This window comes from Salmo salar, chromosome 28 (genome assembly GCF_965601325.2).
Source record: "Salmo salar chromosome 28, fSalSal1, whole genome shotgun sequence".
In the NCBI taxonomy this organism is placed as follows: Eukaryota; Metazoa; Chordata; class Actinopteri; order Salmoniformes; family Salmonidae; genus Salmo; species Salmo salar.
Genome location: NC_138318.1, coordinates 13,387,935 through 13,401,879, shown reverse-complemented (window position 1 = coordinate 13,401,879; position 13,945 = coordinate 13,387,935). Strand labels below are relative to the sequence as shown.

The 13,945-nt window shown below is 43.0% G+C and overlaps 1 protein-coding gene across 3 annotated transcripts in view; it reads right to left on the bottom strand.

The window, feature by feature from the left end:
- Nucleotides 1-717: 717 nt before the first annotated feature.
- cacna1g (calcium voltage-gated channel subunit alpha1 G) overlaps nucleotides 718-13,945 on the bottom strand; it is a 209,547-nt gene continuing 196,319 nt past the window's right edge. Inside the window, exons 32-35 of one of the 3 annotated variants that reach the window (XM_045710396.2) lie at nucleotides 12,433-12,555; nucleotides 10,647-10,866; nucleotides 10,115-10,284; nucleotides 718-7,865 (exon numbers count right to left, since the gene is read on the bottom strand). In XM_045710396.2, coding sequence (XP_045566352.1) covers nucleotides 6,867-7,865; nucleotides 10,115-10,284; nucleotides 10,647-10,866; nucleotides 12,433-12,555 — 1,512 coding nt within the window. In that variant the 3' untranslated portion in view covers nucleotides 718-6,866. The other 2 variants (XM_082970476.1, XM_082970475.1) reach the window with 2 other exon arrangements.

The following is a 13,945-nucleotide window of genomic DNA, read 5'->3' as shown; positions in this document are numbered from 1 at the left end:
TTGCAGATCTTGACACAAACCAGTGTGCCTGGCACCTACTACCATAGCCCTTCAAAGGAACTTAAATATTTTGCCTTGCCCATTCATCCTCTAAATGGCACATGTCTCAATTGTCTCAAGGCTTAAAAATCCCTAATTAACCTGTCTCCTCCCCTTCATCTACACTGATTGAAGTGGATTTAACAAGTGACATCAATAAGGGATCATAGCTTTCACCTGGTCAGTATATGTCATGGAAAGAGCAGGTGTCGTTAATGTTTTGTACACTCAGTGTATGCCTCATCAAAATTTTCATCACAAATCTCGGAGATCTACAGACAGTTCCTTGGTATAGCTGGTTGAGAGAATGCCAAGAGTGTGCAAATCTGTCATCAAGGCAAAGGGTGGCTACTTTGAAGAATATAAAATATATTTTGATATGTTTAACACTTTTTTGGTTACTACATGATTCCATATGTGTTATTCCATAGTTTTGATGTCTTCACTATTATTTTACAATGTAGAAAATAGTAAAAATAAAGAAAAACCATTGAATGAGTAGGTGTGTCCAAACTTTTGACTGGTACTGTATAACATTTTTTTTTGATAAAATATATACCTTTAGTCCATAGAAACACATTGAATAATACATTCATAAATGACAAAATAATGTCAAAAAATAAATCATAAGGAGATATAAGAAAGCTCAAGAAATATTTGTAATAAAATTCACACATATTTAAACCCGTATATTTATTGGCACAAACTACCTCCATACTTCCATTTGTCTGAATGGAAGTGACACTTGCTCAAACAGTTTGGACGCTACAGACAGAAGTTGGCACATCAGCGTTACCGACTTCAGACGAGTGGGAGTTTGTAGACCAACCCGTTTGAACGCTACAGACATTTTCTAAGAAGACCGATTTTCAAGATGTTTTATGGTCTGACAAACAACGCTGTAGCTCGGCCACCTTCCACCGCAGATGCGGAAGGCCAACATAGGCGGATGCGGTGGATTGAGACGCAAAAAAACAATCCCTAGTTTAAACTGACAGATTTTGATAGGGATTTTTTTATTATGTTACTTAGATTGACGTTCGACTCATCAGGATTAATTCAGTACAGCCTCCCCTGTCAATGCAATTTTTTTAAGCCATTCTAATCTAAATTTGTGCCGACTGTTCAACAGTGTCAAGTAATTCTTCAGTGTGTTCCCAGAAATCTGAACCCATTAAGCAAAATTACATTTAAAAGTTGTCTTTACCAGACGTTGAAGTCAGGTTAATTTTTTAATCTGAAAGAATGTTGGAAATACTTTCTTTACTTTTGTTTTACTGTGCAGTAATGTACTGCATTCTGCGGTGTTCTGCTACAGTGGTTCTCAAACCTGTCCTCAGGGACCCCCAGACTTTTTACAATTTTGCTGTAGCTCTTTAAGAGTTTGAGAATTAGTTGACAAGTTCAATCAGGTGTGCTAGCTCTGGAATAGATAAATTACATGGAACGGGCTCGGGACCCGATGGAGAGGTTTGAGAACCACCACTCTATTGTGCTGTGCTGTGCTGTGCTGTGCTGTGCTGTGCTGTGCTGTGCTGTGCTGTCCAAACTTGTGAAACATAGATGTCTATGATTGGTACAGTTTTGGTCCAGTCCGGACCAATTCTGAACCAATCTTTTGGGCCAAATCAAGGTCAGTCCGGTTCGGACCAAATCTGAAGCAATTATAGATGTCTATGTTTGGACCAAATATAGGCCAGTCCAGACCGGACCAAATCTAAAATAATCATAGACGTCTATGATTGGTTACGTTTTGGTCAGGAGACCAAATTTCAACGCCCGTGGACGAGATTCCCTAAAAACACGCCATTTCAAAACAGCTAATACTTTTTCGTAGCAGGTTAGAACTTACACAGCAGGTTAGGATAATTAATGCAGCTGGTTAGGATAATTAACATAGCAGGTTAGGAGAATTAGGGTAAGGTTAGGAAAAGGTTAGGGTTAGCGAAAATCCTCTCCTAACCTGCTACGAAAAGTAACTTGTATCGAAGTGGTCTGTTTTTAGCTAAATCAAGGCCAGTCCGGAGACGACCAAAAAAATACAAAAAAAGATATTGGTGTAGGTCTACTTAGTGGGAAGTAGACATCAACAAGTAAAAAACTAGAGGGGGTCTGGGGGGGACTCCCCTGGATGTTTTATTTTATTTATTTCCAGATGCTCATTCAGCCAACTTATTCAGTACTTTTAGAGTCACTTACAGGAACTGGTTATGTGCTTAATGTAAAGCAGCTGTTAATATTCACCCCCCTCCCCTCTTAAAATGGAGAATCTATATGTTTTGCATTAATGAAAATAGCCATGTCGATTTAGTAATAGCCAGGGCATAGTTTCCTAATAGTGATGGAACTTAAGCTTATGAGTGTTTTAACGATGCTTCTATAACGGCCGAAGAACTCACATACATTTCCCAAAACACCACGTAGGGAGAACATTCAAGAAGTGCATCGTTGGAGCATGTGGCGATACTGTTGGATCGAAAGAAAGGCAGCGCTGCTCGCAGATCAGCGTTCTGCATTCAAATCTTACCTTAACATTAGATACTGATGATGGATCAGCTCCTAGAATGAAAGGTCACCTATGGATGCAATATTGAGGCGGCTTATTATAAATGCTTAGGCTATGCACTAAATCTAATATTTGACACAATATTGTGCACATGCTGTTAGGCCTACACATCATGAAATTGAGGCAAAAATTACAGACAGTAGCCTACAATTAGCAAAATAGAAGTTAGCTGCTCTACGAGTGGTCTGAGACAGTCTGTAAATAACTAGTGTTTTTAAGTGCAACATTAGTAACGATGGTTTTGGGAAAACACTATAAGATTTAACGATGCACCTACAAAGGTTCTAACGAAGAACTTAGCCTTAAGATGCTTTTGGAAACCTGGCCCTGGACAATAAATTATGTGAGATAAAACAATTTTGTATGATCACCTTCCGGTGTAAAAACCATGGAAATGAAAAACAAAAAACTATGTTTTAAGTGAGAAGTAGTCATTGGCCTGAAGCCGAAAAATAAAGCAAATTCACATGAGCACCACAACGCCTACTCCACCCATGCTCTACAAAGGTTTTTCAGATTTTACCTAATACAGTAACTATGTTGGTATATTGTACTTCAAACAATGTGTATGCCGGTTGCTTAGGATTCAAACCTTCTCAAACAGCCTAATTCATAACCTTCAGCAGAATAATGGACTTTACAGTGTCCTACTATTAAAATTATGTTTATTTACAGTACTAGTCAAACGTTTGGACACACCTACTCATTCAAGGATTGTTCTTTATTTGTACTATTTTCTACATTGTAGAATAATAGTGGAGACATCAAAACTATGAAATAACACATATGGAATCATGTAGTAACCAAAAAAGTGTTAAACAAATCAAAATATATTTTATATTTGAGATTCTTCAAAGTAGCCACCCTTTGCCTCGATGACAACTTTGCACACTCTTGGCATTCTCCCAACCAGCTTCATGAGGTAATCACCTGGAATGCATTTCAAATAACAGGTGTGCCTTGTTAAAAGTTAAATAATGGAATTTCTTTCCTTCTTAATGCGTTTGAGCCAATCAGTTGTGTTGTGACAAGGTAGGGGTGGTATACAGAAGATAGCCATATTTGGTAAAAGACCAAGTCCATATTGTGGCAAGAACAACTCAAATAAGCAAAGAGAAACAACAGTCCATCATTACTTTAACTACGGGATTGGTGACCCCCCTCAGGACGGTTGTGCTAATGTGCGCAAATGTGATTAGCATGAGGTTGTAAGTAACAACAACATTTCCCAGGACATAGACATAGCTGATATGGGCAGAAAGCTTAAATTCTTGTTAATCTAACTGCACTGTCCAATTTACAGTAGCTATTACAGTGAAATAATACCATGCTATTGTTTGAGGAGAGTGCATAGTTATGAACTTGAAAAGCTATCAATAAAGCAATTAGGCACATTTGGGCATTCTTGATACAACATTGTGAACAGAAATGCAATGGTTCATTGGATCAGTCTAAAACTGCACATACACTGCTGCCATCTAGTGGCCAAAATCTAAATTCAGCCTAAACTGGAAAAATACAATGTGGCCTTTCTCTTGCAGCTCAAAGATGATACATTTTTTCTTTTTTTTCTTTGTATTATCTTTTACCAGATCTAATGTGTTACGTTCTCCTATATTAATTTCACATTTCCACAAACTTAAAAGTGTTTCCTTTCAAATGGTATCAAGAATATGCATATCCTTGTTTCAGGTCCTGAGCTACAGGCAGTTCGATTTGGGAATGTCATTTTAGGCGAAAATTGAAAAAAGAGGATCAAACCCATTTCTCTCAACCAGCTTCATGAGGTGGTCACCTGGAATGCTTTTCAATTAACAGGTGTGCCTTGTTAAAAGTTAATTTGTGGAATTTATTTCCTTCTTAATGCGTTTGAGCCAATCAGTTGTTTTGTGACAAGGTAGGGGTGGTATACAGAAGATAGCCCTATTTGGTAAAAGACCAAGTCCATATTATGGCAATAACAGCTCAAATAAGCAAAGAGAAATGACAGTCAATCATTACTTTTAAGACATGAAGGTCAGTCAATCCAGAAAATGTCAAGAACTAGAGTTTCTTTAAGTGCAGTTGCAAAAACCATCAAGCACTATGATGAAACTGGCTCTCATGAGGAGCGCCACAGGAAAGGAAGACCCAGAGTGACTTCTGCTGCAGAGGATAAGTTTATTAGAGTTACCAGCCTCAGCAATTGCAGCCCAAATAAATGCTTCACAGAGTTCAAGTAACAGACACATCTCAACTGTTCAGAGGAGAATGCAGCAATCAGGCCTTCATGGTCTTATTGCTGAAACGAAACCACTACTAAAGGACACCAAAAAGAAGAAGAGACTTAGTTGAGCCAAGAAACATGAGCAATGGACATTAGCCCGGTGGAAATCTGTCCCTTGGACTGATGAGTCCAACTGTAAGATTTTTGGTAGCAACCGCTTAGTGGACTATCATTTGTTTTTCGACAGGACAATGACCCAACACACCTCCAGGCTGTGTAAGGGCTATTTGACCAAGAAGGAGTGTGATGGAGTGCTGCATCAGATGACCTGGCCTCCACAATCACCTGACCTCAACCCAATTGAGATGGTTTGGGAAAGCAGCCAACAAGTGCTCAGCATATGTGGGAACTCCTTCAAGACTGTTGGAAAAGCATTCCAGGTATAGCTGGTTGAGAGTGCAAAGCCATCCTCAAGGCAAAGGGTGGCTACTTTGAAGAATCTAAAATCTAAAATCTATTTTGTTATGCTTAAGACTTTTTTGGTCACTACATGATTCCATATATGTTATTTCATAGTTTTGATATCTTCAATATTATTCTACAATGTAGAAAATAGTAAATAAAGAAAAACCCTTGAACGAGTAGATATGTCCAAACTTTTGACTGGTTCTGTATGTAAATTTGATATTTCTGTATTTAATTTTCAATAAATTTGCTAAAATTTCTAAAAACATGTTGTCACTTTGTCCATATGGTGTATTGTGTGTAGATGCGTGAGCATTTTTTAAATCCGTTTTTAATTCAGACTATAACACAACAAAATGTGGAATAGGCCAAGGGGTATGAATACTTTCTGAAGGCACTGTAGATTCAGACATACTACATCAAGTTCTTTCAAGACGTAATAACGAATTCCCAGGATTGTGTTGAAGAAATCAGAGTTTGTTGGATTGAATATTACTGTATGTGTGTTTTTGTGAAATCAGGACAGCCTTGAAAATATGATAATGCATCTCGTTAGATTTTAACCTGTCAATAAAAATCTTCAAACACTGCTCTAAAGTCCTAATGTTTGTCATGTTTGTTATGAAGTAAATAACAACACATTGACTTATCCCATTCTGTTGCCTACCTTCAAACCACCAAAGTCCCCTTCTTGTGCTTAAAAATCCAAGCTCAGTTTAATGAGTTGTTTTTATATATATATATATATATATATATTAATCCTACAAATACATGATTCTCAGCACTTTGAAAAAAAATCACTTTCCTCAGCAAATCAAGAAAGCTAGAAAATATCCCTAAAATTAAACAAAACCGACTAGCTAAACATTTTTTCGAACATTGAAACAAACAGAGAAAAATTGAAACCCATCACAAAAATGATCACCCCCAAAAAATATATAATGAAATAATAAAAAAAATCTACATCCTGTACAAACACTATGGCCCAATAATTTAAGAAAATAGTGTCTCTAAATCGTTCATATTGCTTTGTACCTCCACTGTTGCCCGTGTGAGGGTGAAGTCCCACTGTCTAACACTGAGCATCCCAATAGTGGCCACAGGCAGGCGCTATCCAAAGTTATTGGTGCTGACTTCACTCCAGAGGTCATGGGGTCGACCTGCAGCCAATGGCGGCGTGCAGGTGTGGTAGAAGAGAAACAGTCATGTTTGTATTCTTGTTTCATCTCTGCTTATGCTGTGTTCTTTTCGCGTTCTTGTGGTTTTGGCAGTACAACAATACAAAGAAAAGGGATGGTCACACTACGACAGTACTGCACTGATCCTCAATAAAACCAAGGATGATTTGACCGTTTTGTTGTAGTTTTACCATAATTACTCTCTACGGTATTATTACTACGACTATCACCATCACGGATACACCAAGTGTATCGTGTGTTTGCATGTGTGTGTTTGTGTGCCTATGTGCTTAATGGTTCGTCTGTGTGTGTGTGTGTGTGTGTGTGTGTGTGTGTGTGTGTGTGTGTGTGTGTGTGTGTGTGTGTGTGTGTGTGTGTGTGTGTGTGTGTACATAAGTGTGTGTGAGAGTGTTCAGTGCTCAGAGCTTGTCTTCTCGAAGGAGAAGCTGGGCAGAGTCAACAGCTTGGGGTTGGGCCCCCCTCCCTCCTGGCCCAGCCCCTCCCCTGCCCCGAGGTCAAAGGAGTCCTTGGAGTCACTGGAGGGAGCCCGTCTCCTCAGACAGGAGGTATCCCGGCTGGGTAAGGGAGGGGGCATCCCTAGGCCCCCCAAACCTCCCAGGGTAGGGTGGAGGCCGGGCTGGGACTCCAGTCCATCAGGGGGGTCTACGGAGATACACGGGGGGCTCATTTTCTTCTTGCGTCGGGGAGAGGGCAGGGTCTTTGTTGTGGTCTGGGAATGGATCTGGAGGCTGTCTGCTCGGGAGACGAACCCCGAGGACGTGGACGTAGTGCTGCGCTGGGGGCTGGACTCTACAGACGAACACACCTCCACTGAGTGGCGCCGAGGATCGTCCAACCAGGACAGGGGGCGTGGCCGGGACGCTAGAATGCTCCGCCCCTGGGCGTCAGCGCTGTGGAACCTCTTCAGCTGCCTCAGGCACGGCCGGCTCCCCTCACCACGACCGACCTCATAACCTTGGTAACTGCCCTCGAGACCTCCAACCTCTGACCTCAGTCCGACACCGGTGACATCCTCACTCGACACCAGCCCCGCCCGGTTGATGAGCGACACTTCGTGGTCTGCCGAGGCCTCTTCCTGTCTCCAGGGGTGAGCGGAGGGGAGGGGAGGAGGGGGTGAGGAGAGGGAGGAGGGGGAGTTGGGTGAGGAGGAGAGGTGGTGCTGGTCGTGGTTTGAGAAGGGGTGTTGGGTGTGAACACTACTGGGGCGCGACCGTTGAGGGGATGCCCCTGGGGTGGCAGGGACCAGCCGGAGAGAAGGCTGCTGGTGAAGATGGGAGGATGAGGAAGAGGAGGAAAGGGGGAGGGCTAGGGAAGCTACATTTAGGACCCCCTCCTCACCTTCCACTCCGTCAGACCACAGAGCCTCCTGGGAATCATTAGATACTGCCACCTGGTGGAGGAAGGAGGGAGAGAGGGGGAGGAGGGAGGAGAGGGATTAGGAGGGATGATGCAGTGAGGCAGAGTTTGAAAGAAATGGAGAAAGGTGGAAGAGGAGCAGGAGAGAAGTACAGGGAGAGGGGTGAGGCAGGGAGGGAGAGAGAGATTGAGACACAGGGGTTGGGTGGTTAGGGGGACATGAGGGGGTGAGAGGTGGGAGAGTGGTTAGTGTGAGGTGACTGGGTGAGGATGACCAATAGGAGTGAAGGTCAGAGTTCACCATTAGACCAGCATGCTCCCAATACCATCTCTGCCTCATTGTGATACAGAGGAAATGTTGAAATTGCAATAGAGTGCAGTACAACTTGTAAGTCAACTAGTAAGTGTATTGCTGTATGTTTATTGCACAAGGGAACCATTCCAGGTTCAGATATGTGTCAAGAGTATCTGTTTCATGAAGAGATTCAGTGACAGCATGTGATTTACAGTAGCAGCAGTAGTAGGGCACAGTTTGTCTCAGCTAGGACACTGGGTACGACCATGGTTTCCCAAGTTCCAATTGAGTGCCCAATGTTTATTCCCAGTTTAACAGAAGGAGTATTGGGAGATATGCCTGGTCTGGTGCACTGCATTTTGAGCCTCTTCCAATGCCCAATATCCTCAATAGCCTCTGTCCTTGCAGCCCAGTCAGCTAACTCCCCAATGACTAAAAGTTATTGGAATTTTAGAGAGTGGTACTATAGGGCAGCCCTTCAGATTATTTTCCTCAGAGAGGTCAGAGGGCAAAGGGCAGAGGGTACTGGGTCTGTTTGTAGCTACAGGAGAGTAAAGGTTAGTAGAACACAATGACACACTACAAAAGTTACAAAAGTCTCATATAGCATCCTTTCCATATCTTATGCAATTTGAGATCACAGATCTGAAGTATCTTGTTGTTATGTGACAAAATATGGACAGAAAAGAAAAGGTAGCTATTTAAGAGTTTTGGGACAATTGGGACATGACTGTTCACAGAATATTCATGACTGGTAGATATGTGTGCCTTAACAAAAAGCATGGATGATGTGACAACAGTGACATCTAGCGGACTAAGATATTATAACCAAGCCAATACCACAGCTACAGTAGCACATCAATACCTATTTGTGATTGTAGAACAATTCCTGTCATACGGGGTAACATAAAAGAAATGTCATATTATAACTCCTTTTCAATAGTAACTATTTCATCAACATAATCATCTTCATACAATCACAATACTGCCCAAAAAGGACAACAAGTGCTCTAAAACAGTCATATAAATATGTGGCCAAATATTATGGACAAGACTGACAGTCCTGATTTAAACCCTGAGTTATAGCAGTGTAATATGTAGTTACAATAGTGTGATGTGTAGGACAAAGCCTACAATTAATAGACAAACTGACTGCATCTTAAACTAAAATACATTCCATCAATCAACAGATGTGTGATAAAGATATCAGTAGGTAGTTCACATGACCCTATAGGGGTTCATAAACAATATAGTCCCCTATTTCTATGAGAATTAACAGTCTAGCCATTCCAAAACGATGTTCAACGCTACCTACTGTACGACAGTGGGTCAAGTGAGATGCATTGTGGCAGATGGTCAGCAGAAGACAGACAAACAAGGGAGCAAGAAGGGGAGGAGGAGAGGTCAGGGAAAGAAATGTGTGCGTGCGCGCGCGTGTGTGTGTGTGTGTTGGAGGCGGGGTGGATAGGAAATAGGGACGCTCAGTTTTTCTGAAATGTGTGGTAGCGGGTCAGGAGTTGTTATTTAACTGTTTCAGAAACAAGAGTATCTGTGTTTGATCAGTAGCTCTGGGTCTGGTGGTTGCTGAACTAGACTCTGTTAGTAACAGACACAGGAAAGGGAGGCAAGCAGATGGACAGAGAGATGGACAGGAGATGGAGAGCGTTGTGAGGGCGGCGGGAGGAGGGATGGAGAAGTTAGAAACATAAAACAGACAGGAAGAAGGGAGGCAGGAGGGAGGAGAGAAGACAGCATTAAGAGCAGAACTGAGAGGAAGGAAAGTTTAGGAAAAACATCATATCATAGCAGAAACATGAGGAGAAAAACACAATGATGAACAGTCATTTCTGATAGAAAACATTTGTTACCTCCGGTGTGTGTGTGTGTGTGTGTGTGTGTGTGTGTGTGTGTGTGTGTGTGTGTGTGTGTGTGTGTGTGTGTGTGTGTGTGTGTGTGTGTGTGTGAATGCCTGCATGTCTGTGTCTCACCTGTCTGCGGAGCGTGCGGCTGAGTGTGTGTGTGTGCCGTGGCGGGGGTAGTCGGGGTATATTCTCTGAGTCTGAGAGGCTGTGAGGACTGATGGGTCTGAAGAAGTCTGTAGGAACAGCCAACTGCTGGGAGCTCTCCTCTGGTTGGGACCGCACCGAGGCACTGGAGCCTGTGGTAACACACACAACACAAATATAACCTGTTTCTCTCACACAAAAACAACAAGGGATTATCAAAACAGTAGGTGTGGGTAAGGTTGGTTCATGGTCCTACTGTTCTAGAAATGTATTGGTTTTCCTGACAGCATTCACTTTGATCAAGGGGAAAGGTTACTATGTGTGTGTGTGTGTTTCTGTGTGTGTGTTTGTTTTTGTGTGTCTGTGTGTGTGTGTGTGTGTGTGTGTGTGTGTGTGTGTGTGTGTGTGTGTGTGTGTGTGTGTGTGTGTGTGTGTGTGTGTGTGTGTGTGTGTGTGTGTGTGTGTGTGTGTGTGTAAACAATGTCGGTGTGTAGAGGGAGTTTCTGTACTGTACCTGACAGGGCCCTGTTAAGTGCCTCTATGTGCTGTGGCCCTGTAGCTTGTGTCAGTACTGGAGCTAAACCAGGAGCCAGGCTGGCTCCTGGGGGTCCGAAGGGCTCCAGAGGCAGGAACATGTAGCTGTCGTTGGGTAGGGAGTGGGTGCGGCCCACCGCTGACTTCCGTACACTCAACAGGTTGTCCTCCAACGGCTCCTCAGGATCAAGTAACTCCACCTGGGGGACAGAGAAACAGTCAGCCTCTTTCTGGACCTACTTGGAGGTCTGACCACGGGTCTTTTGCAGAGACTTCACACACTCACACACACTCCACACACTCCACACATACACACATGAAGGAAGTAATTGTTGGCACACTGAGCGACAGACCAGACAGACGGCATCATTGCACTAGTGGCAGAGAGGAGACTGGCACAGACCTGGCTCTGGGCTCAGAGTTACTGAAACTAACTGAAACCACATTGTCTGTGTCTTTATTGTAGCAAGACAAATGAATGGAGCATTTGTATGCTTGAGCTTTTTGCTGTAATCGCTTATCATTTAGGCCACAGCTTTAGAGCAGGTAGTTTATTCTACCCCTGGGTTCTGAGAGCCAGAAAATGCAAGCTAGGCCAGTGCCCTGCTATGTCCTTGGCTAGCAGACAACATATCTAACCCACAGCTACTAACTACAGAGATCGGAGTGGCACTACATTCACTTGTCACATTGTTTATAACACAGAGGACAGCACAAAAGAGAGAGCGAAAGAGCGAGAGCGAGAGAGAGAGAGAGAGAGAGAGGACACATAAAGCAAACAGGGAAAAAAGAGAGACGACAGAGACAAAAGACAGAAATAGAGGAAGACAGAGAAAGATAATAGAGAGAGAGAGACAAAAAGAGAGAAAACACAAGAGAAAAAGAGGTACGGGCAGGCGAGCAGGCGCACTAGTCTACTGGACTGGACTGGAACGGACAGACACCAGGCTAGAAAGGTGGAATGAAAAAGAGAGAGAAAGAGAGAGAGCGAGGGAGAAGAGCGGATGGTTAAAAAAATCTCCAGGGTCTTCCAAACTCATGTGTGTGTCCTGCTCACATCTCTCTGTGTTTTACCTCCAGATCTATGATTCATTTGAAATCATTAATGTCTCTGTGTGATGCATGTACTGGGTTTGGAAAATCGCCGACACAGCTATTACATTCATCACACGCTACGATACAACCTGATTGATTAGTTCAACGCCCTTGTGATGAGTGGCAAGGTTGTACGTCGCCACCGCTCTGTGTCTGACATGCAATGGAGAGAGAACGACTCTCAAGCTAACGAGGGTAAATTGGTCGTAAATTATCCCAGATTGTTTCCCGACAACTCTCAATTAGCTACGGTGCGTGGGGGAAACTCAGAGAGCTGAGAGCAGAGATGTCCTCTCTGAGCCACCGTAAAGGACATTGTGAGGAGACTAATTAGAACTGAAGTAGTGTAGAGGGAGTAGCTTCACCTCGTGTCCCTCTCTACCCTATCTCTGCCACTCAATTAGTGTTCAAGTTGCTTGATTACCAAATTACAATAGTGTCATTACATGCAAAATTCATTGGTTTCTTTAGACATCTCTATATAGTGTTTATATAGTGTTGCCTAACTGACATCCAGAAGGTAACCTCCAACCTATAGCCAGTACCCCAGAGAGAGTGAGACTGGAGGAGCCAGCTGAGTTCGGAAGCTCCCTTGGGAAAGGCTAAGCTACAAGAGACAGCAGAGGAAGAGGAGGCGATGGGATTAAGAGAGAGAGAGGAACTGTCAGTACGTTGGACTCCAGACTGGTTAGTAAGAGAGGGTTAATATCATCAGGGGTGGAGTCGTCGGTGAGAGCTAGGGACCAGGATTTGTCGGAGGTCAGAGAGAGAGCTTCCATCTCCGCTAGAGGGATCTAGATAGAGAACAAACAAGGCCCGGTGAGCAGAGAAGACACACACGCACACACACACACACACACACACAATCCGACTAATCACACAAACAGACAGTGGCATGACACACATCCCACAATCTGATGACATGCATAGCACAGACGTGACAAGACATCAGACAGCATGTGTTGTAACAACACACAATTACATACTGTAGATATAGCAAACAACCCTACACAACACCTAACACCTAAGATTGAATCATCAACAGACATATCAACAGATACATGGATAAATCACACACAAACCAACACACACACAGATATATAAACCTAATTTCAGACAAACAGATATGACAAACAACAGTTCAAGTAAATATACTGGCCAACAGTTAATTAAACAACATTCATCCATATAGATGACAAATACACAGCAATATAACATCACACAGACAAACCACAAAATGGTCTATTATATATGATATTGAAAGGTTCAACTTTTTATGAAGAGTAATTGACACAGGATGAGCTGGGAACATAAACAGACTTCATGTAATGCAACCTTAGTATAGCTAGCATAGTTTCACAACACTGAGCACCATCTTGGAAGGGGTCAAACTCTCAGAGCTTGCTCTGCTAAACGCTTACTGTTTCTGACTTCCCTCCCTCACTCACCCCTAACCGGGAGAATGAATTGAGGAAATGCTTTTTGACAGGCAAAAGACTGGGCCAGCCGTGCAGACAGGGGCAGGGGTCCTAACTGGCAGAGACTGAGTGGGCGCCTGGAAGAGATTTCTGCTAACTTTTCAGAATCAGACAGAGAGGGAGAGGCAGTGAGGCTATTACTGCTGCGGCATTACGTTAGCCTCATCCTTTTTAAAAGCTTTAGCAGACACTGTTTAGCAATGCTAATGTGATTGGCTGAATCGTTTTTTCCTGAATGGGGAAAAGGAGACATTCAGATGCATAATTCAACAGTGATACATCGCTCAATGTTCGGGAAATTATCACGTACGGTGTGTGTGTGTGTGTCCAGCCAGCTTGGCAGCGGAGTCAAATTATTATCATTAGTTGGTGCTCAATCCAATGGGTGGTTCGTTTTCAAAGCTCAAAGCCAAGTGTGTGTGTGTGTGTGTGTGTGTGTGTGTGTGTGTGTGTGTGTGTGTGGGTAGGTATACTACCATATCATTACCCTATAGCTATACCTGAGAGAGGGATATTGGAGGGTGACCACATTTCTAATAATATTATTGGCCAAGGAACACACAGGGAATTAGAGAGAAATGGGAACACACAGTAAGAGGTGAGAGAGTTGAGTGTAGTAAGAGAAACAGGAGGGGGAAAGGGTTGAGTTAGAGTTAAGAGGAGGGTGTGTGCCATAGATTGAGGCAGAGAGAAGACTTCAGCATGG